This window comes from Scleropages formosus, chromosome 5, assembly GCF_900964775.1.
Source record: "Scleropages formosus chromosome 5, fSclFor1.1, whole genome shotgun sequence".
Classification (NCBI taxonomy): domain Eukaryota; kingdom Metazoa; phylum Chordata; class Actinopteri; order Osteoglossiformes; family Osteoglossidae; genus Scleropages; species Scleropages formosus.
This window is the reverse complement of record NC_041810.1, coordinates 24,502,119-24,529,443: the sequence shown is the minus strand read 5'-3', so window position 1 is coordinate 24,529,443 and position 27,325 is coordinate 24,502,119. Positions and strand designations below refer to the sequence as shown.

Here is a 27,325-nt window from a genome sequence, read left to right as displayed (position 1 = left end):
AACGGGACTGGAGCGCTCGGTGCGGAGCGCAAGACGCACTTCTTCAGTCGGAGGGGAGGCGAGGCGAGGAGGAGAGCAGGAGCCGGAGTGGTGGGCACGAGCACGAGCACGAGCAGATCGCACAGGCAGAGCGGACCCCACCACCCTTTCCCACTGAGCACTGTCCTCCGCTGGACTCCGGTCCATCTCACTCCACGGAACCATGAACAGATTGACGGGGAAGAACAAAGACGAGACGCTGATCGAGATGAGGAGCCCAGATGACTCGCATAGCGGAGGTACGTGTCCGGGGTTCGAGAAGACCGGGTGACACAGGAGCGGAGGCAGAGTGTTAGAGTCCACACCCACTCAGGACAGAGATAATGACTGACTGAAAGGGAGCGAGAACTTGGAGGTCAGTCCGGTGAGATTGATGATTGTCCCCCACACAGATTCGCTTAAACACAGCGGGAACGTGGAGAGTCAGAGTGTGAAGGGACATTTTGATTTTGTTACTGTCCGCGTGACTCCACTGTGCAGGGTAACACTCGAGATACACTGTAGATACGTTACACTCAAGAGAGATGCAGGTATGTGGTACATGGTTACACTCAGGGATACACTGTGACTGTTACACTCAAGAGATACACTGTGACACTCAAGAAATACACTGTTAAATTTATCTGACACATTTCTCCAAAGTGACTTGGAGTTATAAGGTACTTTACAATTATTTACCCATTCCTACAGCCATGGTAATTTTACCAGAGTAATTTAGGGAAAGTATCTTGCTTATGGGTTTTGCAGCTGGAGGTGGGATTTGAACCTGCAACTGTTGGGTCCAAAGAAAGCAGCTCTAATACTACTCTACCACTATGCTGTTACATGTGAAGGGATACGCTGTTTGACTACGTACACTTTGTTACCCCGTGCTTGAGGGCATTCGTTTGAAGCCATGTCGCACACATTTTTTTTGTATGAAACGTGCAGCCTGGTGCTACTGGGCTCTGTGACAAGAGGGACTCGATCCATACTGGGAGCAGAACTTGATCCCAAATAAGCAGGGCTTGATCATTACCAGGAGAGGGACTGGATCCCAACTGGGTTGGAGTCACAAAACTGTTAGATTGTGTTAGATTGAAACAGGGCTGATGAGTTTTAAACTTCTGAGAAATAAATTGTCTCTTTGGTGCCACTCGTTTATCATATAATACCACTTTTTTTATCCTTAAACTGGCTGCTGGGCATCGGTTGTGCGTTGCTGTCTAGACTCTAAGGTCCCAGGTTCGATTCCCACCTGTTGCTGTAATAAGCTCGATCGGGGTATCTACCCTGAGCTTCTCCAGTAGAGTCCTGGTTTTTATAAACGGCTGAATCATTGTAGGTGAGGAAAGTATCAGTTGAACAAAAAACTGTAAATGAAAATTCATACAGGAAGTCCGTTCACACACACACACACACACACACACACATTTTCAGAACCGCTTGTCCCATACGGGGTCACGGAGCCTACCCGGCAACACAGGGCGTAAGGCCAGAGGGGGAGGGGACACACCCAGGACGGGACACCAGTCCGTCGCAAGGCACCCCAAGCGGGACTCGAACCCCAGACCTACAGGAGAGCAGGACTGCGGTCCAACCCACTGCGCCACCGCACCCCTAAGTCCGTTCATAACTCCATATTTATTTTCATCACTATCACAATGAGTAAAAAGTTAATAGTGCAGACATCAATCAGTTTACGTATCGGTAAGGTTCTCTGGAAACTCCAGATAAACCCGTAATAAATAAAAGTACTTGGGCCTTTTTATTTGAATACACACACACACACACACACACACACACACACACATTTTCAGAACCGCTTGTCCCACATGGGGTCGCGGGGAACCGGAGCCTACCCGGCAACACAGGGCGTAAGGCCGGGGGGGGAGGGGACACACCCAGGACGGGACGCCAATCCGTCACAAGGCACCCCAAGCGGGACTCGAACCCCAGACCCAGTGGAGAGCAGGACTGTGGTCCAACCCACTGCGCCACCGCACCCCTCTGCTTATTTGAATATTTTAAAATAATTTAACTGAAATGAAAAAATATTGTCTCCACAAACTCGAGTTCAGCTATACCCGGTTGGCGAACTCAGCCCAGAAACACGTGGTGCGCAAAGCTCCTCATCCTAGTGATCAAGGCCAGCTGGGAACCCAAGACACGAGGAGTGAACACTGTGGAAGTGAGTTCAATGAAGGTGGTCCAACACTCGCGTCCCGTTTGGCTCTTCGTCACCGTTCACTGACAGATCTTGTTTATTCTGTTACAGACAGAAATTTTGGGGATTAGACAAGCGACGAGCATCCTATTACATTTACATTTATTTATTTAGCGGATGCTTTTCTCCAAAGCAACTTCCAGTGAACTCTATTTAGTGTCATCAGCCCACACACCAAGGTGATTTACACTACTAGATACACTACTTACAATGGGTCACTCATCCATACATTAGTAGAACACACTCTCTCTGTCACTCGCACACTATGGGTGAACCTGAACAGCATGTCTTTAGATTGTGGGAGGAAACCAGAGCACCCGGAGGAAACCCACACAGACACGGGGAGAACGTGCAAACTCCACACAGACTGAGCAGGGATCGAACCCAATCCTCTCGCACCACCCAGGCGCTGTGAGACAGGAGCGCTACTCGCTGTGTCACCGTGCCCTATTAGAAGTAATAATGGAAAAAGTGATTTAAAAAAGATTAAAATGCATAAACCCTCAATGACTGTATGTTTAAATGTGGTACGTGAGCCATTTGGGCCGTTTCATGGAGGTACTGTACACGGGGTACTGTGTTATTAAGAAGGATCCCATCAGTTCGTTCAAAAGCTCAGTCACTGTTTCAGTGTCGCACAGAAATGTGACTGTGGTTTTATATTCTCTGTGCTCGCAGCACCTTTTGTTTGCTTTTCCTCTCTTAACCCGTGTGGAAAGCGGAGTGCGTTGGAGAAGCTAAGAGGAGTCAGTTGCTCTGTGATCGCGGGACCCCCTCCTCCCACCCCCCGGGACCCCCCCCCCCTCACTTCCCCTTTAAGGGTCGGGCGGTCGGCCCGCCGCCCGACTCGCATTCCTTTGCACCTAAACATGGTCATGAAACGTTAGTGGGCCTGACTCACTCCTGCCACCCCCCGCGGGCCCGTCTGAGCAGGGGGACCGTGTCTCTCCGCCGTGTTTACTGTTTACCCTCTGAGGTGTGCTGTGTTCAGCCACCGCTGAGCATTATGTCGCCGCTGACCGTGCACGGTCCTTCCAGGAACACGTGGCTTCTCTCTCACAGCTGACTGTGTAATACAGCGTTATACTGTAGTATGAGCAGAGGTCACTTCAGGGAACTGTACCTTCCTTATCATGACTTTTTTTTTTAATTTAATTTTTTTATTGTCCGTTATCACTAATTCTGTGAACTCGCACAGCTCTGTCAAACACAGCTTATTACCCCTTTGGCTGTATGATTACCGCACTTCCTGGCGTCGCTACCAGGTCGCCCTTCATTCCTCATTTCACTGACACCTCGGTCTTAAGGAGATGACCGTGTCGGGGTGGTACGGCTCGCGGTGCTGCGTGTGCGCGTGTATGTACGAAGGTTCAAGGATTTCAGGCAATTGAGATGAAGCGTTCCCTCTTATCTCGTTCTCGGAGATATGACTCTTGTGCCTCATCCAGCGGCTCTCAGCACTTTGAGCGCAGTATCACCGCACATCTCTCCTTCCTGTCGCCAGAGATGATTTGGATCCCTCCGTCCAGCGCTGGTTTGGCACCCGCCCTTTCTCCTCCTTCCTCTCGCCTCCAGCGCTGTGTCGGCCCAAAAGGGGCTTCCTCTGGAACAGTTAAGAGGGCGGACGGGGCACTGATGTGGTATTTCCTGGTTTTGATCCCACACTTGGGGTAAGCAGACCAGGCTATGATGTTTACCATGAACTTCATGGGTTCATTAATGCATTCCCACAATTCCCTGCAGACAGACACGCGCCTAATGAGCTGCTACTCCCTGCGGACGTCCCCACGCTGGTGGTTGTTTGGGCTCGGGCGGGTTGCTGTGGCTGGCCTGTCTGTCTGGGGGGCGACGGCAAGGACGGTTGACTTGGGCGGGGCTACAGGCAAAGAAGCTTAGGTGTCGAACCCACAACCCTAGCGTTGCCACTGTCTTTTCTGTGAAACCCTATAGCCTCCTTGGTATTCCTGTGTCCAGGAACACAGGGCTGAGGAAGGGTAAAAAGGGGTAAAGAGGGACAAACGGTACCCTGGTGGCAAGGGGTGGTGCCTGGTCTCACCTGTTTACTCTTACTTTTATTCTAATTTTCGGGTGCCAGTTGAACACACTCTGCTTTACCACCATTTACATTCAGCCGTTCACCGCCTGCTCTTTTTCTGCTCTTCGCCGTAGTCCTGTAGGAAAATGAGGTGCAGCGCAGGGCTCAGAGTGCACAAACATGGCACATTTGGTGTCCTCCGCACCTCGGCGTCCCTCATCGCTGTGGCCGAAGCCCAGCTGAGCCGCCGTTACCCGTCGTACGTTCGGCTGTCCGTGGCTGAGGCTCCACGCTCTTCTTCGGGGAGGTCAGACAACACGGTAGCGAGGAAACGGCGAAAAACAGAGAAGTAACAGTAAGTTGCAGCCCGAGTTCACGTTACTCAAAGTGCACTGATTGAGTCAATGATTTCTTAGACGACAATCCATCGCACTACAGGGATTGGACACCTGTTGAATGTCCTTGACCAGTTATCATGTTGTGCCGAAAGGCTGTAATTTACGTGAAATGCGCATCCCTTCCCTTTGCTGGGGGCGTACGGGTGGAGGCCTGGGGAACAATAAGGCCACGGTTCATGGTTGTGGAAGGGCGTTTCTATCTGGACTCGTCTCAAAGGTCCTCTGACGTTATTCCTGGTTCTGGCAAGGATGGAGCCCCTAAGATGGGGTGCAGCCTGCTGGGGGATCGCCCTGCTTTTCCGTGTGCAGCGAAAGAACGGGTGACGCGGAACGGGCATGCCGTGGTGCGGCACATCGGCAGCGAGGCGATCTGTGGGCAGAGAGGGCCGGGAGGTGCCGGGAGGTCCCGGGAGGTGCCGACGTCCACACGTGTCCCCGTCGGACATAAAGACACACGTGGCATCCAAGCATCGGCAACTTTGAGCCCAAGGTTTTGGGTCCCCTGATGAGGGTCTCGTGATCACTTGTCTCCTGGGAGGAGCTGTAGGAGCCCAGAACCCGGTCTGCCTGCACGCTTTGTCCCGGTCCAGCATCTGTGTCGCAAACGTACGCTTTTCCACGAAGCCGTCTGTTGCCGTGTAATTTTACTCCAGGCGGCTCCGCCTCGCGTCTTGGTTCTTTGCTCTCCCAGCATGCATTGCTGTCGGAGCACAGAGACAAGTACAAGCAGGCACGGCAGGAGAGACGCGTCACGTGAAACGCACGTGGACTGAAGGAAATTTCTGCAGGAGCCAGGAGTGCAGAGCTCTACAAAGCATTGCCAGCACATTCGACGGGTTCGTCTTATCAGGCCGATCTCGTTCACCTCCATTTATGGTCTTTTACTTGCCTGGCGTTGGATCGGGGACCGTGGGCGGTCGACCAGAAGCCCTGGACCGTTCAGGAGGAAGTGGGGTTACCGTGGGAACACGCTGCACGGATCCCGGCTGCGGCGGCCGCACGCTCCACCTCTCCTCAGCCGCACTGACAAATGTTCTGAGGCCATTTGAATAATTACCGCGGTGCCTCTCATGCTTCATTCTCATTATTTACATGTGCTCTGTTCCCCGTGAGTCCTGTGCTGCGACTCACCGTTTCGCCTGGCGCTGCTGCGGTTTGGCATCTGATCTTAGGATAAACAGAAAGTCGGACAGCGGGAGACGTGCAGCGTAATGTAATTGTGGTCTTTGTCCCCAACGTCGACACTCGGGCGTGGTGCTCGGTGCTGTGCGACACACACTCATCTCCCGCGCGGGCTTGTTCGGAGGCAGCGGGTGGTGCAGAGGTTAGAGCTACTGCCTTTGGGCTCAAAGGACCTGGGTTTGAATCCCACCTCCCGCTGTAAGCGCCGTCATCAAGGTGCTTAGCTTGCACCAATACCGCAAAAGTGACCCTGCTTTTTACATGGGTAGATCGGTGTGATCGTGGTGAGAAGGCTGCAGTTGGAAGTGACTTCGGAGAGAAGCGTTACCCAAACGAATCCAGGTTCCAGAGAGGTGTTAACAGCGTGGCCAACGAGTCCGTGTCATGGGCCAAATAATTGCACTTGTGTACGGTTTCAGAAACACAAGGATCGTTTTCCACTTGTGTACGATATATTGTCTGGGTGGCAGTGTGTTTGACACGTGCACACACGCGTACGCACGCACGCATGCACGCATGTACAAAGTTCCCTCGCCATCTTGAAAGGATGCGACAGGTAGATGCGCTTCTGGACCGCGGTACGCTCCAAAGTGCATTAGGCCTTAAAATGAGTGCAGATGTGAATGAATAGCCAGATGCTCCCGACCCATCAGGACCGTTCTCCTCTCTCGGTGGACAGAAGCTCTTCTGTCCCAGGAGCCGTTTCCTGGCTGTCTTCTCGAAGCAGGGCCACTGTGTGAACTGCCCTCGCTCTGGGGGCGGTCCGTCCTGCTGTCCCTGTGCATCACGGTACAAACGCTATGAGGGGAATTAGTTTGTACGTCGATTTGCTCATTTAGGTTTATACAAATTCAAGCTGCATTAAAAATTTCCATATGATCTCGATGTTTGGAAAGAGATGCAAATGCGTCCTCGTGGACGGCATCGTGGGATCCGCGTTTGGCACGTCATCAAGTCCCATACAAACGACATGGTGGATCTAATGATTTGTGGTGGATGTGTGAGGCATCCAACCGTGCAGATCCGTGCTCTGGGATGAACCGTGAAGCAGGTGTGACCGCAGAGGTGTGTTCGCCTCGCCGCAGAAGAGTGTGTGAAGGGCCCCAGGCAGTCCTGCGTGCAAAGGCCTGTAAGAGCGTTGTGTCCCTCTGGACCTTCGCCGCTGGTCAGTTTGCACGTTGAGTTACACGTAGCACTCGGTCAGCTTGAGGCCATAGACACGGTACGTAAGTGGTTCAAATCCCAGGAGCGTTGAGTGTCTTTGGCCATGGCTGCCTGCCGAATAAATGCACTAAGGTTATTTTAGAAGAAATGCTAATATGATGACGTGTTTCCCAAAGTTGTACTGACACGTGTGTCTTTCATGTTGCCTGAAAAGGTCATAAATGACTGAAACCGTGGAAGTTGTACCTTTCAGTTGTAGCGTTCTGACCTGTGATCCCGTGGCAACCTTCCCTACGGATGCCCAATGACCGTCTCGGCGGGGCCAGAGGTCACCCTGTAAAGAACTGTGTCTTGTGGTTATTGAGTGGGTTTCCTTTCGAAGCGGAGACGGAACTGAGGACCGCGACCGTGAGAGCTGGTCTCATCAGGACATGCGGTAAAAGTGTAAAGGTGAGTGGTGAGTGCAGCCTTTCCTCAAGATAAGAACTCCCTGCGTCGGTTCGGTCCGTTTCGCCTTGAGCGAGGAATGCGGGAGGCGTGAACTGGACGGCAGAGCTGAAGGGGGTACCGAGAGGCCAGGAACGCTGTGCTCCACAATACTGCACCTTCCTTGTGCTCTGTGGAGGTCTTCTTGGCATCCTGAACTTCAGTGTCCACCTACTGGCTGAAGGGTCACCGCAAGTTTTGTTCATTGTTCTCTCCGCTCCGAAAGGGATTTAACCTTCTTAACGGCAGTTCGGTGCCCTCGGCTCGCACGCGACCCTCTCTCCTCCCGGTGTTGGAGTGTGAGAGGTGCGAGGCGGAGACGAGCCCCTCGTCAGGGCAGGGAGAAGCAAACACGTCCCTCCTGCTCCAGCTCTTGGTATGGAACAAAGAGGGCCTTGTGGGAGCGGCGGCGACACCGTTGAACCCGCTGAGTCCAGCAGGGTGGAAACAGGCTGAAGGCTGCCCCGCAGACCTCGTGCGGCGGTCGCTTGTTAATCGTTTTCATTTTCACTTTCTCAGAGCAGTTTCTGGGTAAAAAAAAGCAGTTCATATTTGATTATAATGAAGGAATATAAGCGTGCAGGCCATTTGCCAGGTAGCCTGTCCATCCCGCTGCGGAAGGGAGCAGGACCTCAGCAATGTCCAGTCAGCGTGGACCAAGAGCCCTGCAGGGTGTGTCCAGCACTATGTAGCTGAATTCATGCAGGCCCCTAGTCGTCATGGCAACGTGTACCTAATAAAGTGGCCAGCGCTTGAGTCCTCTTCCAGCAAGTAGTTCACTTCTCTAAATATTTGCCCTTCAGCAGAAGTCTGGTGGCACATGATGTTCCCTGCAGGATTATGGGAATTCTCTTTGTCTCTCCCTGGGCTAAGTTTAGCACCCCCTCCACCCCTGCCGGGCCAGCTGCTACATACACTCTTTGCTTCCTGTTCGCCTCGCCTCTTGGCCGAGCTCAGGCTGGACCCCACCAGCTCACGTTCTCAAAGCCTCGGGGCGTGGAGGAGAGCGGTGACGTAATGTGTATGAAATGTGACCTCTCTGAGCTTCTGTAGCATCTCTAATAGTTTAGACGCTGCATGGAAACGTGAAGGTTCTCGTTTGTTCTACTGTGTAACACCAGCTCTTCTGCGCAGCAAACTCCACGCAGCATCCCAGCTGTGAAGGAGTTGCAGAAACGTATCATTTCCCAGAGTCCTGTAGCGCGGCGCCTTATCGGAGCCCAGCACTCCTTCCTGCCGAGCCACACCGTAGGTGTATGACCCATGGAAACCACTTCCTGTGCGGGTGGGATGGGGATGGGAGTGGGGATGGGGGGGGGGCATACTACACATCCCAGAAAGCAACTCCACAAGGAGCCCTGACTCGGCATCATCGCAGCAGGACTGAGCAGCTGAGTCACAGGATGTTCCTCTCTGACACATGAAAGCATTAGTAATTGCGAGGTTACAAACTCCTCGCACCGGCTTTGTGCAACATCTCGGTGTTTTGCTGAGGTTGAGTTCCGGGAAACGCAACTAGCCGGTGCCCCCTTGCTGGGCGGCGATTGGTCCGTGGTGGAGAGATCCGGGTTCGTGTGGGGTCATTATCATGGATTCATCCTGACCTCTCTCTGTCTCCCTGGTCTTCCTTACAGAGGACAATGGCCACAGCTTCCCCTCTATGTCCTCCGGAGAATCTCCCCTCCCTGGGCTCTCAGAGGTAAGGCCCCCAGTCTTTCTCTCTCTCACACACACACACACCCTCCAGTAGTGGGGGCAGAAGTATAATGGCTGTGGGAGAGTGTGTGTGTGTGTGTGTGTGTATCAGTGTGGTGCTATGCTCACGAACACATGACCTTCATCACTCCATCATGAAACGGCCAGTGGGCCACACACTCCTCTCGCTTCCTGTTAGGTAACACACTACTTTCATTTCCCGTGAGGATCACATTCCTCCCACCATCTCAGTTTTTGGAAAATCACTCATTTTTTTTTTTTTTTTCTTATTGTTGGGGAACCTACTCATCTTGCTCTCAGTTAGGGGACACACTCTTTTAGTTTCCTGTTTGGGATCACGCTCCTGCCACCATTTCTATTTTGGAAACGCACTTCACTGGCTTTCTGAATGGAGTTTGCGTTGTGACAAGCAGAGGTCCATATCCACTGTGTGAACGATGCACGAGACTGCATCATTGGAACGTCTCATTTGGTCTGTGACGCTAAACAGCTGCTTTAAAACTGAAGGCTAGCGTGTGCCTGTGTGTGTGTGTGTGTGTGTGTGTGTGTGTGTGTGTGTGTGTGTGCGCGCACGCGCTTCATCCCTCTGGGTTTCCGTGATCCAGTTTGCCTTTGCTCTCCTCTGTCTGCCTGCATTCCGGCCTTGAGATCCACACCAGCACCACTGTGACACTTTGCCTGCGTGGCCTTCGTACCACTTTGTCTTCGCTCCTGTGACGCTGCGGTTCCAGAGAGAGACAGAAACGCCAGCGTCCCCTTCTGTCCGACATACAGCAGCACGAACGCCACTTAGAGAGACTCTCTGTTTATACAAAATAAGGGTGCAATGCTGAAAATTCTAGTTCTGTTTTTCGTGAGTGTGTGTGTGTGTGTGTGTGTGTGTGTGTGTGTGTGTGTGTGTGTGTGTGTGTGTGTGTGTGTGGGGGGGGGGGGGGCACCAAAGGCCTGTGAGTCAGCAAAGAGTGAAATCTCTCCTCCACATTCTTCCTTCACCCTGACTGTCCTCCAGTCTTCCGGAACATTCCATGTCAGACCACGACCTTTTTTGAAAGACAGATTAGTCCTCATGTACTGCTTTCCATGATGACATACAGTGCTAGGTACACCACGCTGAACTCCCCACCGTCATTCACCAATGTATACACCAGAACAGTGTAGCACCCCCCCCTCCACACACACACTGGAGGCAATTTAGAACCACCAGTTCACCTGCGCTGTGGGACAGAACCCACACGAACACGGAGAGGCCAGGCAAATTCCACACACGCTCAGTGGGGATTAAACCCATGTCCAAACCCACAGCCCAGGGTTTGTCTTCCACATCAGTGCTGTCTTCTGCTTCATCGTGTCTCCTTATCGGGGGACTGGAACCTGTGCACTGGATCTATCGATAGGTATGAACTCTGCATACCCAGAGCTCCCTACGGCACGGTAGAGGGGATTGTGGGAGTTTGTCTTCGGGGACTCGGTGCCACTTGTATTGCAACTGGAGATATCCGTGTGATATCCATGATCTCACAAAGCACGCTAACTAAATGAGGCCACTGTGTCCCCCGCACGAGTTCGGACATCGCGTCGAGGACGTCTGGACAATTCCGCGTGTGGAAGTAGAGTTTTCCCCAAAAAAGACAGCGCAGACACAGCGAGAGGCGAAGCGTGTGTGTGTTCTGCGGACGTTCTCGTGTTCGTTGCGTTGCCTGCTGCGTGCTGCATTCTGGGTTTCGGCCACTGTCACAAGTTGCTGTTGTCCCCTTGTGGTCACTTGCGGTTGAGTTCCTGTCTGACCGTTGCGCGTTAACACTGACCGCATTGAAGGACCTTCCCCTGCTCGCCACTGTGCTGCTTGTCACTTTAATTTCAGTAATAATACCTCACGTTCATCTCCCTTCTCCACCCTGCTGGCAATTAACCCCTCCTTGTCCACAGCACTAACCTGGCTGTCTCTCTCTCCCCCACACCTGAACCTGCAACGCACAGAGCGACATCGGGGACACGTCCGTGTGCCTCATCTCCAACCTCTCGGGGGTAAGAGAGGACCAGCGCGTGCGTGTCCGTCTGCGAGCGTCGGTGTCCGCGACCGCGGGATGGGCTGCGAACCCTGTCTCTGTCCGCTGGAACCTGCCTTATGCGTTTGTCCTCGTCTGTCTCATGCACGAGATCGAGTGCTCGCTGGTTTTTGTGTGCGTGTGTGTGTGTGCGTGTGTGTGTGTGCGTGTGTGTGTGTGTGTGTGTTTCAATGAGGTGGGATGTGTGGAATGATGGGAAGGGGCAGCGGCTTTTTGGTGTGGAAATACAGCAGATGTGATGAGCACCCAAAATCCCACAGGTGTGTCTTGTTCTGACACGTCGAGGTCGCCTCCCATTGGAAGTCCAACCAGTTCTTGGACATACTGGCACTGACACCGAGTTGTTCCTTCATAACCTTTACGCTAACTGAGTCAGTACGGTTCTCTTTAAGTGCTCCTTACTCCTGTCTAGCGACTTGGAGGATGAACACGGGTCACATTCGCTCCCCTGCGCGCAGAGGTGTTAGAAAATGGAAGAGAAATCAAAAAAATAAAGCAAGTAAATAAAGTGCAAAGTCTTTGTCTTTGTAAGTGTGTTGTTTATAGCGCAGGGAGGCAGTGCATGGGTTTGACGCGTGATTTATTTCTTTACTGTCATGATTACAGTCACTGGGACACTGTCTTTGAACAACAGTGAAACGTTCAAAGAGGAACATAGGCGCACACACACACACACACACACACACACACACACTAGTTGGACTAATTACACGGTATCAGAACCGCAGCTCTCCTAAACTTGGCCTTCCTGAGCTCTTGTGTTATTTCAGTAGGACCTAAATGTCTCCCAGCTGTTTGATTACAGAGCACCACATGTGTGTTGCGTGTGGCTTCAGTGCCCCTCCTGTCTCAGGCACACTGCTGTCATGTTCCCTCGACCAACTGATTTTCCTCGAGTGACTGTGAAGGAGTGTGTGTGCCTGCCTGCGCACCACTTCAGGTGAGTGTCCTGATGAAGTGTGAGACGCAAACTCCTTTCCCCGTCACCCCACAGATCTGGAGGAAGAGAGCCTTGTTCCTGAAGTTCCGCTCCCGGGTACGGCACGGTAAAGAGGGGGGCGAGCTGCTCTGGCCTTGCCTGTGATTGGCTGAGAGTGTCATGTGACTGCAGTCTTCCCGTCCCCGCATGGACCTGTGTCCCCTTCCCGTGCAGGGCGGTCAGAGGGTCCTCATCTGCATTTAGGTGCCCGGCACAGGTCACACACACGTGCTGCAGCTGCTTGCTCTGTTGCCACGTAACAGCGGCAGCCTGAGTGTCGCCTCCAGCCACAGAAAAGTGGGCCTAGAACTAGGCGTGTGTTTGAATAATTTATACAGCTGCGGGGTAAATAAATGCGTTGATAGGAATATGCCTTTTGGTCGGTGATTATATGTTATCAGTGGCTATAAAGAGTCATTCAGCCTGAGTCACGAAGCTGCAATAGCAGTAACGGCCTTGATGACGATAACATCATCAACAAGTGTTTCTTCTAAACACACACTGTTTCCTTCGCACCTTTGCTTGTGACCCATCCTCCCCCAAGAGGAGAGAACAAAAACACGCCGCTGTCACGCGCAGCCCTTCCATCCTCACCCTCCAGGCAGGTGAACCACCTGTGGAAAGATGCTGTCTCGCGCCGGCCCGTGCGACCTGCCCTCTTCTGATGGCTCCAGACAAAGCCTGCATCTGTCTTCACACACACACGCAGAGCATGCTTCCCAAAAAACATCTTTTGGAAATGTTGTTATTGGTTGACAGGTTTATGTGGTTATGAAATGAACACACACGCACACATCGTCGGAAACCGCTCGTCCCAAGCGGGGTCGCGGCAAACCGGAGCCTAACCCGGCGACACAGGGCGCAAGGCTGGAGGGGGAGGGGACACACCCAGGGCGGGAATTAAATGAACATTTCAAGTTATTTAATTCAAAAAAGATCTCTTAGGCGGATCCATTTTGAGGTAATGCAGTAAAAATATGGTACGCGCTGGGATGCGTGTGGTCGGCTGAGCTGCTCTTTCCACAATCAGATAAAAATAAAACAAATGAAAATAAACTGCACAAAAGTGCGCAGGGCTCCTTCTGCACCCACAGTGGAGGTTCGAGGAGGAGGAGGAGGAGGAGGAGGAGGAGGAGGAAGAAGGCGACTGTTCATCTTCATCAGGGCAGTTATTAAAAGGATGCCTGTGTTTGTTAAAACTAAGACCCTAGTGGCGTCTCCTCCAACCCACACAGCTCCAGTGATTGTGAGCGTCAGCACTGAAGAGCTGATAGGTATACGCACACATACGCACGCACAAGCGCTTGTGTGTTTGCGCATCCGGGCACAGAGCACCTGTATGCTAATGCTGTATTAACAGTAACAGTGGGGGCTATGCATGTTCAAACAGTGTGTGTTAAGTGTGTGTGCCCTAACTGACATGCAGGAGCACTTTGTATGACTGAATGAATAATTTCACTGGGACTCATTGAGCAGCTTTAATTTCCATTGATTCGGCCGCACTTTGTATTCATGTGGTCAGTTGTAGGTGTGTCATTGGTGCCTAGCGGAGTGTCAAGTGCGGAGTAGAGTGTGTCGAGTTCTTGGGTAAGACACTTCCGGAAACCTCTTTCCACACTTGTCATCCAAACTGGAGACGTGTGTAACACGGGGAACAGAACAGATGAAATGATTCTCTGTGGCATTTTGCATGTTTTGTTTCGTTTTGTGTTGGCTGTCCCTCTAAATATGGCAGTTTTGTTTGTTGGCTGTTCCTTCTGAAGACGGTGGTTTCGATTTTGGTGTTGGCCGTCCTTTCTAAGGACAGCAGTTTCAATTTTGGTGTTGGCTGTCCCTCTGAAGAAGGCAGTTTCATTTGGTGCTGGCTGTCTCTTCTAAAGACAGCGGTTTTGTTTGCTGTGGCTGTCCTTTCTAAAGAAGGTGGTTTTGTTTGGTGCTAGCTGTCCCTCTGAAGATGGCAGTTTCGTTTGGTGTTAGCTGTCTCTTCTAAAGACGGTGGTTTTGTTTTGTGTTGGCTGTCCCTTCTAAAGACGGCAGTTTCGTTTTTGGTGCTGGCTGTCCCTCTGAAGATGGCGGTTTCGTTTGGTGTTGGCAGTCCCTTCTAAAGACGATGATTTTGTTTGGTGCTAGCTGTCCCTCTGAAGATGGCAGTTTCGTTTGGTGTTGGCTGTCCCTCTAAACACGATGGTTTTGTTTGGTGCTAGCTGTCCCTCTGAAGATGGCAGTTTCGTTTGGTGTTAGCTGTCTCTTCTAAAGACGGTGGTTTTGTTTTGTGTTGGCTGTCCCTTCTAAAGACGGCGGTTTCGTTTTTGGTGCTGGCTGTCCCTCTGAAGACGTTGGTTTTGTTTGGTGTTGGCTGTCCCTCTGAAGGCATAGGTTTAATTTGGTGCTGGCTGTCCTTCTAAAGATGTCAGCTTCATTTGGTGTTCGCTGTCCCTTTTAAAGATGGTAGTTTTGTTTGGTACTGGCTGCCCCTCTGAAGATGGCCGTTTTGTTTGGAGTTTCTCTGGTGTGGAGGAAATGCAGTGGATAGTGCCACACTGTAGTGCCCAGCTGCACACCCCTTGTATTCCTGGCCACAGTCAGGAAGCCACTGTGGTCGCGGACGACGCCCAGATATCTCCCTGTCTGTGACGTGTAACTGTTGTAAATGAGAGACAGAGAGCCTGGGAAGAGCCCTGGAATCATGGGTCATCTGCGACGATCCAGGGTGTGGTGACAGCAGTGGAAGGGTCCAAGTTCAGGATGCTGTTGGGGTGTGAAGGACTGTAAAGATCTGCCATCCATTGCACATCACTGTACCAACAACAGTCTCTCTGTCTTTAAATCAAACTGCAAGAATAATGAACGTTTATAACTAACAACATGTTTTTTCAGTTCTTCAAAAAGCAAGTTAACTTTAAGAAATTAATTTCACTACATTGAGCTGGGAAATTCACTCACACACACGTGTACATTGGGGCACACAGGACACCCCCATATGTATTAGCATACACACCGCGGACACACACTTGTCCCGCCCATCCTTATACAGTGGACAGGAGTCTCTCACACTGGAGTTGGTCAGTCCTGTCCTTTTATTGGTTTATGACCCTGAAACAGATTTAACCATTTAAAATGTCAGCAGTGTGTTGTCATGGTGAACATACACATACGCATACACACACATACACGTTCATAACGGTCCTGTGACTTTTAAGAGAACCTCTTGCAAGATCTTTCCTTCTGATGCTCCTGTTGGAACCAAAGGGCGTTTCCTTAAAGGGCCTGTACGAAAAGACCACACTAGATGGCACATACGCGCTTGCCCTCTCTCTCTCTCTCTCTCTCCCCCTCACACACACACACACACACACACAGATGGCACGCCTCTTTTAGCCCTTACTCCTCCCCCTTCGTCCATCCTGGTAGACACCGAGCAGACGCAGAGTGAGCACGTGGCATCCTGTCCCGGGACGGGATGGGGTCGTGGGAGGGGTGTGACGGGTGGTGCTGTTCGGCTCCTTAAACCGAAGTCTGGCCGCAGCCCATGGAGCTCAGGGTTCAACATGGACTCCGAGGTGAATCGGTGAATCACTCTTCCTTTTGCTTGTGTGAGGCAGTTGTCAAGGATACGGCTTCTTCCTGCCCTCTGCGGCAGTGGGTCGGGGGGGGGCTATGAGCAGGGCGGGGGAGGGTGGCGGGAAGGAAATGAGCTCTTGGGTTATTTTTAGCTGCTGAAACAGCAGGAAGGGAAAGCCAGACCTCTTCTGCATGACTTCCAGCATGTGGCGCAGGGGAGTTCTGGGAACTGCAGGCAATGTGGGTGCACTGGAGTGAAGGGCGGAGACGGAAGAGGTGTGTATGGCAAAGAGAGGGGGTGCTGTTGGTGATGAGTGGTGGGGGACACCTGGTACCTCACTGAGCCCATGTGACAGGGATGGAAACACCCAGTGTGGGACTTCTGCTGCTCTGTGTGTGTGTGTGTGTGTGTGTGTGTGTGTGTGTGTGTGTGTGTGTGTGTGTGTGCGTGCCGCACCCACGCTCATTCCTCTGCTCATCTTCCTGCAGATTGACAAGCAGAAGCAGAGCAAAGACTCGGTCTACTTCCGGGACGGGGTGCGCAGGATCGACTTTGTCCTGTCCTACGTGGATGACCAGACCAAGGATGGCGAGAAGAAGCTGGTGAGAAAAAAACACTGGAGGACAAACCCAGTTTCTCCGTCATCACAGTGATGTTTCGTTCAGCTTTTTGCTCCACAAACGTGTTGTGAATAATGAGCTCATCACTCTGCGGTCGAACAGGTGCTGCGGAGCCAGCCGGCTCCTTACCCCGCAAGCCATTGCATTTCATTTCATCTTGTTAGGGGCAGCAGGTGGCGCAGTGGTTACAGGTGTCTCCCCTCAGCCAAAGTCCCAGGTTCGAATGCCACCTCCTGCTGTAGTACCCTTGACCGAGGTACTAACCCCGAAGTGAAACAGTTAAAATCACCCAGCCACGTAAATGGGTAAATCAGTGTAAGTAGCTCAGTGTACAAGCATCTCACTGTAAACCACCCTAGAGAAAAGTGTCAGATGAACAAATAAATAACAGGAATGGTCTTGTGCGCTGTCATTGAGCTCATGGATGGGACACGAGGGCCACATTTACCACATTTACTACATCCATCATTAGCTAGTTCTTGAAGAGCTCTCCAGTGTTGGTACCATGGTACCATGTGCTTTGTGTGGTTTGATTGGCGGCAGGAGCGGTAGCATTGGTTGTGTCTTCTTCATCATGTCCACAGTTTAAAGACACGTATGTATGGGGGACGGGGGGGTTAGGATTACGTATCCATCCCCTACAGCCCGGCAGATGAAGTATTAATACATTTTAATACACCGCCACACAGTTGTGTTTTCTCTCTGAGCCCTTCAGGCATCAGGCGCTGCACTTGACAGTGAGTCAGCTTCCCGTGTCCCACAGTGCCGTGCTGTCAGGCACAGCCAGCCGTCCTGCCCGCCCGCCGTGTTCACTGGCTGCGGCTGCGGGGACAGGGCCTCTCTTCTGCTTTTGCTCATCATGTGTCGTCACTGGGGCCACTTTCGCTTCTGTCCTGGCGATGTGGGCTGGTGGCGGTCCGTCTCGTGGGCATGCTGCTGTGGGTGGAGCCTCGATGAGGACCCGCTTCACTGTCCCAATGCAGATGCGGTGACTGCGACCCAGGCAGCCCTGATGAAGACGAGCAGTGTGCTGCTGCCATGGCAACAGCTTTTAATTCCTTGTCTCATGTAGCATTGCTGGTCTGTGTGTGTGTGTGTGTGTGTGTGTGTGTGTGTGTGTGTGTGTGTGTGTGTGTGTGTGTGTGTGTGTGTGTGTGTGTGTGTGTGTGTGTCACCTTCAAACGGCACGGTGAACTGGAATGACCAAAGTGGCGGCCTCCTTGCTCTGTCAGCCTGTCCCTGCAGAAGGTTCAAGATTCGAGAAACACGTTTCCTGATAGAATTCCTGTTCCGTGTGTGTTTGTGTCTGAGAACAGGAGAGGAGGAAGGAGTTTGAGGCCAACCTGTTGAAAGTGGGACTGCAGCTGGAGACAGAGGACAAATCAGTGAGTACTTGGACTGGCAGACACGCTATTTTACACACACACAACCACATACATACACATTCTCTGTCTCACACACACAGGCACACACTGTCAGCAATAAATGTAATGTTCCTTGTCCGCCCATAGAAAGCTCACAGTTGCTGCATGCACACACACTCTCACACAGAGGACACGCGCACACACACACACACACACACACACACACACACACACACACAGAAAATGGCCATGCTCCACACTGCTCCTGCTCTGACCCCTCCTCACCTACCTCGCCCCTCCGCAGGAATCGGATGACGGCAAGACCTACTTCCTGAAGATCCACACGCCCTGGGAGGTGCTGGCCACCTACGCGGACGTGCTCAAGATCAAGGTGCCCTTCAAAGTGAATGACATCCCGAGCCACCAGGAGATGACAGTAAAGTGTTTCTCGAAGCCCTTCCGCTTGCCGGAGACCGTCATGAACCCGGAGCCCGACTACTTCACATCGCCCTTCGACAAGAACAAGATCGACTTCTTCCTCATTGACAACAAGGAGACCTTCTTCCCTCCGTCCACTCGCAACAGGATCGTAAGTGACCGCCTGCGTCTAGCCGCACCCCAACCTCCCCACACCACACCTAGAGAGACACCGCTCACGGGAAGGCTGCGGGTTCAGGTCCCGCAGGGAAAAAGAAATGAACACAAAGGGCTCCGGTGGAAACACTGCGCAGCTTCATCTTCGCATCACTCGTCTAGTCCGGTGATGGGGGGTCCGGTCATTTGGTCACAAACCACAACACGGTCTAAACTGGTGAAGAAGTAGTAGTACAGTAGTGGCAGTAACAGCAGTAGTAACAGTATGAGTAGTAGTAATAGTAGTAGTAGTAGTAGTATAATACACCCACAGCGAGATACACAGTTGAAGGTAACTAGTGCCTGTGGCTGTGGTTCACACCCCCCACCCCCTACCCACCTGGCTGTGGCTCCGCCCTCTCTGTAGGTCTACTACATCCTGGCCCGCTGCCCCTACTACAAGGAGGAGCACAAAGACAAGGACAAGAAGGGCATCAAGCGGCTGCTCAACAACGGCACCTACACTGCCGCGTTCCCCCTGCATGATGTGAGGCTCCGCTGCCCCCTACTGCTGCGCCGGCACAGTATCAGTGCGCTTTGCCACATGGGCCCTGGGCGCCTTTGGTTGGTCTGGTGACTACGGTAATACGTGCTAACGCTAACCGGTTTGTGTGCGTGTCCCTGCCCGCGCAGTGCCGCTACTGGAAACCGTCCAAGGACTCCAACTGCGAGAGCGAGCGCTACAACCTCTACAAGTACTGGGCTCGCTTCTTCCGCTTCTACAAGGAGCAGCCGCTCAACCTGATCCGGTGAGGGTAGCTCTCAAGTCCCCATGTCCTTGTCCCCCATGGATGACTAAGGGGGCCGTTCAGCACCTGTTGTTTTCCGCCACAGGAAGTACTATGGGGAGAAGATTGGCATCTATTTTGCCTGGCTTGGGTTCTACACTGAGATGCTGACCTACGCCGCCGTCGTCGGCCTCATCTGTTTCATCTACGGGCTCTTCACCTATGACGAGAATGTCTGGAGGTAGGAAATGATGACGGAAAGGTCACTCGCTCGTGTCTTGTCTCAATGTACGTGCTTAAGAAAAGCTCACGGGCTTCCTGGAAACAGCTAGCGCCACACATTAATGTCAAATTGAGTCCCAGTACACGGATGTCCTTTCGGCGAAGGCCCGTGACGCCCAAACGAGGCTCTCGCCGGGGGTTAAGTGTCGGTTGGGCGTCAGGTGTCCTCGTTGCTGCCCCCCTCCCTCTGTGCTCTCAGTCAGGAGATCTGCAACCCGGAGATTGGCGGCCAGATAGTCATGTGCCCGCTTTGCGACAAGAAGTGTGGCTACTGGAAGCTCAACTCCACCTGCGAGTCGTCCTGGGTGAGCGAGGCTTCGAGCGACGTCATACGGGCTGTCGGGGGGTCTGTCGGGAAATGAGCATTTGAGAAGAGTTGCGCTGAGCAGATGAATCAGTAACAAACGGTTTTGTTGGCATGCTAGAAATATATAATAAGGAGGTCTGGCAGCGTTTAATAGTATGTGTGTGTTGGTCACGGCCGTCGTCATTGTGCCTCTTCCAGCAATCGAACCTGTTCGATAACGTGGGGACCGTCTTCTTCGCCATCTTCATGGGTATTTGGGGTACGTAACCGTCTTCTGTACATGAGTACCGCGTGTAGTCTGCAGTCGTCCGTCCGGCTGAGCGACGCTGTCCGTCACACGGCCATCTCGTTGCCCACCGGTCCGTGGTCGAACCCATATGTGGTGAGCGCCTGCATGTTCTCCACGCTGCAGTGACCCTGTTCCTGGAGTTCTGGAAGCGCCGGCAGGCCCGGCTCGAGTACGAGTGGGACCTCGTGGACTTTGAGGAGGAGCAGCAGCAGCTGCAGCTCCGGCCCGAGTACGAGACCAAGTGCACCGGCCGCCGGCTGAACCGCATCACCCAGGTACCGTCTCCCAAGGGGGGGCTAGAGCCAGTCGAAGCTCTGCGAGCCTGGCAGTAGTGAGCTTTACTGAGTGTTTACTGCCTCCATTACCGGGTATTTATTTGCTCCTTTACTGGGTATTTGCCAGGTCCTTCACTAGGGATTTACCACTTCCGTTACCAGGCGCTGTCAGTGACCCTGACCAGGTCATTTACTGGGTATTTACTGTGTCTTTTACCATGTTATTCACGTGATCATCGACAAGGTCCTTTGTCCAATCTTTTACCGGGTGTTTAATGGACCCTTTACTGTGTATTTACTGAGCACTTGATCGAGTTCTTTACTGGGTGTTAAGCTGGTCCTGTACTGGGTATTCACCGGGTCTCTTACTGTATGTTGGGTGCCGAAGCACTAGGGGGCACTGTGAGCATTAAGCCAGATTTGCTGTAACTGTTTACTGCTCCCTGCCCCGTAGGAAATGGAGTGGGTTCTCAACAGGTCGGCAGCAGACTTCATTGTGAAGCTCCTGCTGTGCTGGACCACTGTGGTCCTGTGGGTAAGACTGGTACACAGGACGCTAGCGTCGGGGCAGAAGGGCCACTGCTGGGAGAGCCTGGATGCCCGCAGGGCATGATGGGAACCTCTGACCGCACGGAGGAGGGTCATCTGGTCTGGGCATCGCTTCCATCGCTCAAAGCGTGCTTGCAAAGTGCCTCGAGTGGTTGGCGGTTGAGGAGGCACATGGCCCGATTGCTCTTTAAAAGTCTGTACTGCAGACGCCCAGCTCACTGTAAGTGAGAAAAGTATTGTAAAGGAGTGCCAGAGAAGGTAAATGGCCTTTGAAGCCAAGAGACGTGTCATCAGCAAGCGCATTCATCGGAAGCCAGTGCTGTGACGGCTGACCCTCCTGCGAGCAGCTCTCCCCCAGGGCCAACATGGCGTCCAGCGCTGTCCCACTTGCTGGCGCTCCCTGCCAGTGTCTGACCACTATGCCCATTGACTGCCTTGTCTTTGCTTTGCTTGGTTACCGTGCAGGAAATGGAACCTTACTTACCCATAACAAGCCAGTGTGCTCGCTTCTGCCTGTCCGGAACCACCGTTCTCTTCTGGGTGAGCATTGTCCCGTACTGGTACACAGCTGCACCCGTACTCCCCGGTCCCTCTCTTCGCATCTACACAGTCGTCCCTTGGCGTTGTTGTGTCCTCCAGACCCCCTTCCCGCTCCTGTACAGAGATGAGGAGCTGGAAGCCTCTCTCCCGAAAATTCATATTATCATCATTTGGGTTCTGCAACAACAGCATCAGCTGCACTTCCACGCCACAACTGCGGGACAGGGGGCTGGTGTTGGATCACACCATTCTGTGTGTACTTCGTCTTACTAATTGAGGGGTAGCTGACCGAGGAGAGCATTAATGAGCACAGCATACCTGTTATATCTCTCTTTTCTAAATACACCACCTTGTGTCTACATCACAAATGTGTGTGTGTGTGTGTGTGTGTGTGTGTGTGTGTGTGTGTGTGTGTGTGTGTGTGTCGGTTTTGTGCAGCCCGCGCAGGCTCAGATGCATGTTTGTCAGAATTAGTATTGCTTCTGCAGCATTTTCCCTCGCTGGCCCACAGATGGCGCTCATCATCGCCAGCATGATTGGCGTGATTGCCTACCGCCTGGCGGTGTACGCCGCCTTCTCCAGCATCATGAAGGAAAATTCCACGAAGCTGCAGGTCGTCGGTTCCCTCATCACGCCGCAGCTCGCCACCTCGGTCACCGCCTCCTGCATCAACTTTGTCATCATCATGGTGCTCAACTTCCTGTACGAGCGCGTTGCCATCTGGATCACGGACATGGGTGAGGCCTCGCCCGTTGCACTCTCATTCGCAGTGAGGCGCTCAGGTGGTCAGTTCACCGAGACCGTGATCGCAGTGCGTTCAGCTTGCAGTTTGCCGTAAAGCTTAGACAGGTAGCACGTAAAATAGTCCTCAAGCTGTCAAGTCTGCTAACGCTGGCTCTGTTCCTGAAAGAAACCTCACTGACTGATGGATCGATCGATTAATTGACTGATGGACTGGACCCGCAGCCACATTGACAAGTCATCCTTTCGCAACTGGGTCTGAGGGTCTCCTGTTCTAGCACTGGCCTCCTCACGCCAGCGGTTTCCCTGCACCGGATTGTACAAGAAGCAGGAGGTCGAAGATCCCAGCGCTTAAATCCCGTCGTCCTGTTCAAACAGAAATCCCCAAGACGCACCTGGAGTATGAGAACAAGCTGACGATGAAGATGTTCTTCTTCCAGTTTGTCAACTACTACTCGTCTTGCTTCTACGTGGCCTTCTTCAAGGGCAAGTTCGTGGGCTACCCGGGCAAGTACACCTACATGTTCGGCGGCCAGAGCAACCTAAGGAACGAGGAGGTGAGTCTCCCGTGTTGGAACTTGTCTCGTCCCCGTGCGTCTCCCTCCTCCTGAATTCCCGCTGTTCGACCTGCAAGCGCAGTTAGTGTCATTTACAGGAAGCCGAGAAGCCCTCGCTGACATGTCGCTTCCCCACAGTGTGACCCGGGCGGCTGTCTCATCGAGCTGACCACCCAGCTGGTCATCGTCATGGCCGGCAAGCAAGTGTGGGGCAACATCCAGGAAGCGCTGGTGCCGTGAGTGTCCCTTCCTCCAGCCCCGTCTCCGTGGCGGGACGTCCTTGAGGTCTGACACAGGGCTCTCTGTCCGAGCGGCAGCTGCAGCGCCGACCGTAGAGCTGTTCCGAGGTCTGCCGACCAGAGCGAAATGTACGAAAACAACAGGAAATTTCTCGCAGAAACAGGAAGTTCCTGAGTTCCAAAGAAAACCTTCTGTTGGCCCCAAAGGATGGCGATGTAAACATTCTCCCTGATTTTGCTCCCGCTGACATAGAAAGATTGAGTATAGTTCGCAGCAACGGCCTCTTTGTACGTGTTAGCAAGTTAGCTCTGCGTTAGCATCTTTGCTTCATGTTAGCATGCTAGCGAGAGCCACATTGTCACGTCCTCCACCTGGCAGCCGCCAGTGAAAGTGTGCCGCAAGGTGCCATCTCCCGCCCATTCCGGGGACTGTGTCCGCAGGTGGCTGTGGAACTGGTGGGGAAGTCGGAAGGCCCGCAATCACCCTGAGAGCCTGTACAGCCGCTGGGAGCAGGACCACGACCTGCAGAATTTCAGCCAGCTGGGCCTCTTCTATGAGTACCTGGAAATGGGTGAGCTCCGAACCTCTGAAAGAGCAGAGACGCCTATGAGCTCTGAGGTCCATACCTAAAGCTCTACTAGTCTAGGTGCCGCACCCATCACTCGCGTGGATCTGCTTCCCCGCCCACAGTGATCCAGTTTGGATTCATCACGCTCTTTGTGGCCTCCTTCCCCTTGGCGCCGCTCTTGGCTCTGCTCAACAACATCATTGAGGTGCGCGTCGACGCCTGGAAGTTCACCACGCAGTTCCGGCGACCCGTGGCCGCCAAGGCGCATAGCATCGGGGCCTGGGAGGAAATCCTCAACGGTGTGGCCATCCTGTCCGTCGTCACAAACGTGAGCGTGTTTCGAAATCCCTGCGTGCGCGTGCGTGTGTGTTCATGTGCCCTTCTCTTTATTCAGCCTCTCTCACACCTTCCCCTCACCAGGCGTTTATCGTGGCCTTTACCTCGGACATGATTCCGCGGCTCGTGTACTACTACGCCTACCACCCCGGCGACTCGCCCACCATGGAGGGCTACATCAACAACAGCCTGTCCATCTACGAAATCTCCCAGTTCCCTGAACATAATCGACCCGATCAGTCAGAGAACCCAGTCTGGTTCAACGAGACCATCATCACGACCTGCAGGTGTGTGTGACTGTGTGTGCATGGCGGGGAATGTTTGTGTGTCAGTATGTGCAGTGCAAAGGTGTGTATCCACACACACACACACACACACACACTGGTAACGTACCGTGTCCCACAGATACCGGGACTACCGCTACCCCCCGGGCCACAAGAGGGAGTACTCGCACAGCATGCAGTTCTGGCACATCCTGGCTGCGAAGCTGGCCTTCATCATCATCATGGAGGTAGGAGACACACTGCTTGCGCCGTTGTCCTGAGCCGCCACGTCGACTCCTTCGCCGCAGCAGAGTGTCCGCGTGATGGGATCCGCAGTGTCTCACCATTGCTCCGGATGTTTCTGTCTCTTCCTCCAGCACGTGGTGTTTGTGGTGAAGTTCTTTGTGGCGTGGATGATCCCGGACGTGCCCTCGGAGGTGAAGGCGCGTATCAAGCGCGAGCGCTACCTCATCCAGGAGTACCTGCACAACTACGAGGTGGAGAAACTCAAACTCCAGCTGAGCCAGAGCAACGGGGGCCACGTGCAGTGTGATGCGGCCCAGATCATGGCTGCCGAGAGACACCAGGTGCTGTCCGAGTGCCTGTAGCCCTCGTCCCCTTCCGTTGACTCAGGGCGCCCCCGGAAGCCGAGCGGCTGCAGCGACGCTACGAGGGGCTCCAGCTTCCCAATATGCACCAAGAAGAGCTCAAGCATCTGACTTCACTGGACCTTGGTTATCCTTCCTCACGAGCAATCGCTGAGGGAAGGCGGCCCTTTCCCACCCGCACTAAGTGCTGTTGCAGTGTGTCCCACCCGTCGCCATGGGGATCCGCAGCGTCGCCGAACGCACCCTGTCCGAGCGCGGACAGCCTCACGAGAGCCATCGCTCGACACACGATCATTCCATCGCACGCCTCTTAGTTTTTGCATGTTCCCGTGGAGCTCGCGGGGAAGCCGCCTCGTTATTTATTCTTTCAGACGGTTATATAAGAGTCTTCCCAGCGTCGGTTCAATGTTTCCTTATACGTTGTGCATAATTACCAAAGAATGGCGTAAGCAATGTTGCAGAAATAAGCTTCTATGACTAAGTGCTCAAGAAATCTGATTTCTGTGTCGTCTTTATCATTTGTAGGATAAGGTTGTCTTGATAAGAACTGTGATACAAAGTGTTTCGTTGCTGTAAGCGGAGGCACGAGTTGAGTAACTGATGCCGGAGCCCAAGAAGCGAACGCTGTCACCACAGGGGGCGCCGTTCTTCAGAGCATTACCTCTGGGCTCCAGCCTCAATAACCTGCATGTTCCGAGGTTCACGCGGAAGGAGCAAGACGACACTCGATACCCCATTTAGAAGGTGAAGGCGGTTGGAGCCAAACTCACTGTGAGCATGTTCGCAATGGCGCAGACCTCCAGCAGAGAGTGTGAGCGAAACACACCGTTTTCACTGCTGTCGTTGCACTATAAGAGTGTGTGTGTGTGTGTGTGTGTGTGTGTGTGTGTGTGTGTGTGTGTGTGTGTGTGTCTGCATGTCTGCGTACACACATTCATTTCCTGTGTTGCTTTCAGCGATTTCTCACCTGGATGGTCCTGTTCCACAGATGCAGGCACTTCCTCTCCCCAGTTCCCATGCGCTCTGATTATGGTTCCCCAGAATGCACCAATTAACACATTTGCCTACACAACTGATGAAGGATCCCAGGATGGGAAGACAGTTTGTTCATCATTTAGTTGCGTTTCACGTTCATGCAGGTGCCAAAGAAAAAACGTGTTCGCTGATACTGTGTGCTCGTGTTGACCGGGGCAGTGCAGCCGCAGACCTCCGATGCATATTATGCTAATTTTTAGCCATTTTTACCCCCCCCAGCCCAGTGGCGACGACAAGAACCACTGCATTAGCTGATGTGTTTCGTAGTTGCGGTGCTACAGGGCCCCTCCCGCAGGCGCAGTTCCGCACAAATGCTCTCCAGCTGTAGTTTGTCCTCTAGACCGGCCACGGCGAGAACGGTTCCCCCGCTATGGTCGTGACGGCTTCTCCAGGAAATCGGAGCAGTGACAGGCGCACGGAAACGGTGCCCACCCGTGGGCGGCGGGTCTGGCCCTTTGTGTCAGGCAGGTGTACCTGCTGGGGGGTGCTGCTCGCAGGAGCAGCTGTCGCGTGTTTACCGCTTTCTGGAGGCCACCGGGGCACCGCGCCCACAGGACAGATCTCCATTTAATGGGCCTCTGTTTACCAAGTGTCAGCACTTAATGAAAAGTGGCGTGTGATGTGCAGGTCGCTGTGGCGCCTCGCACAAAGAGCGGCCACTCTTCTCACTTGTGGCCCCTATTCTGTTGACTCGTTCACGTCTCAACGGCGGGCGGCGACGACCTTTGTTTCCCGTCGGGCATGGAGCAGCTAATGACCGAGGCGTGACGGACGGTGACACCGATGCCCCTCACTGACGGCAACGGTCGATCATAGGCGGAGGCTGTTACGCCACGTCCATCTCCCTGCTCCTCGAATGGCACGTGAAAGAGCGCTTCACCGCGTGCGCGCTTTTCCGCTGTATCGGTTAATCTACCGTGGACATGGTTGCCGTAGCCTCGTGAAAGATTTCTCTCCTTATTTACTTTTTTTGTTGAACTTAAAGCCAACTTTAAGAGGGATATTTCAGATGAAGGCTCTTGTGTGAATGACGTCTGCAGGGACGCCTCGTTTCCGGGGTCTCGCCGGGACCCCGACACGTGCTCCAGTTCAGGAGGAATAAAACATCTATGCATCGACGAAATCCATGTGCAAACTCCTTGCGGAGTCTTGCGGAGCGTGGCCTTTTCTGTCTTTTCTATCGTCTCCTTATGCCTTAAAAACTCCCGTTTATGGGTTTTTTTAATTTTTTTTTTAACACAACATGTTTTATTCTGTTTCTGTTTGTTTCTTTGTGCTTGTTGAGATTTCATGTGAATCAGTCTTTATTTTAAATACTTTTAAGTTTACAGTTTTGTACAAGATCGCTTCACTGTTCCCCTCAATGCATTTATCCAAAGTAAATTTCACCAAAGTATATGGAATGGCAAATAAAAAATAAAGGATTAATAAACTAACTGTGTCACTGCATCATGTGTTGGATAATTGTCAGTACTGCAGGTTTTGGGTGTAGAACAATGGTAACTTACCACATTTGCGTCCCGGTGTGCGGGGACACGATGTGCCGTTTGCCCACAG

At 52.8% G+C, this 27,325-nt stretch overlaps 1 protein-coding gene across 5 annotated transcripts; it reads left to right on the top strand.

Moving 5' to 3' along the window:
• On the top strand, positions 1 to 27,201 carry ano5a (anoctamin 5a). 5 transcript variants are annotated; one of them, XM_018765475.2, is made up of 21 exons: positions 3,109 to 7,474; positions 8,645 to 8,758; positions 9,145 to 9,209; positions 16,322 to 16,435; positions 17,770 to 17,838; positions 18,122 to 18,406; positions 18,818 to 18,937; positions 19,084 to 19,199; positions 19,285 to 19,419; positions 19,660 to 19,765; positions 19,966 to 20,026; positions 20,180 to 20,331; positions 21,346 to 21,420; positions 21,932 to 22,157; positions 22,540 to 22,718; positions 22,857 to 22,954; positions 23,399 to 23,529; positions 23,649 to 23,854; positions 23,947 to 24,149; positions 24,268 to 24,373; positions 24,503 to 27,201. In XM_018765475.2, the coding sequence occupies exons 3-21, from the start codon at positions 9,171 to 9,173 to the stop codon at positions 24,731 to 24,733; spliced, it is 2,652 nt and encodes an 883-aa protein (XP_018620991.1). In that variant the 5' UTR covers positions 3,109 to 7,474; positions 8,645 to 8,758; positions 9,145 to 9,170; the 3' UTR covers positions 24,734 to 27,201. The 5 variants fall into 5 exon arrangements, with proteins under 5 accessions (XP_018620989.1, XP_018620992.1, XP_018620991.1 ...); XM_018765473.2 differs by lacking the exons at positions 3,109 to 7,474; positions 8,645 to 8,758 and adding an exon at positions 1 to 278; XM_018765476.2 differs by lacking the exons at positions 3,109 to 7,474; positions 8,645 to 8,758; positions 21,346 to 21,420 and adding exons at positions 1 to 278; positions 20,786 to 20,866.
• The last annotated feature ends 124 nt before the right edge of the window (positions 27,202 to 27,325 follow it).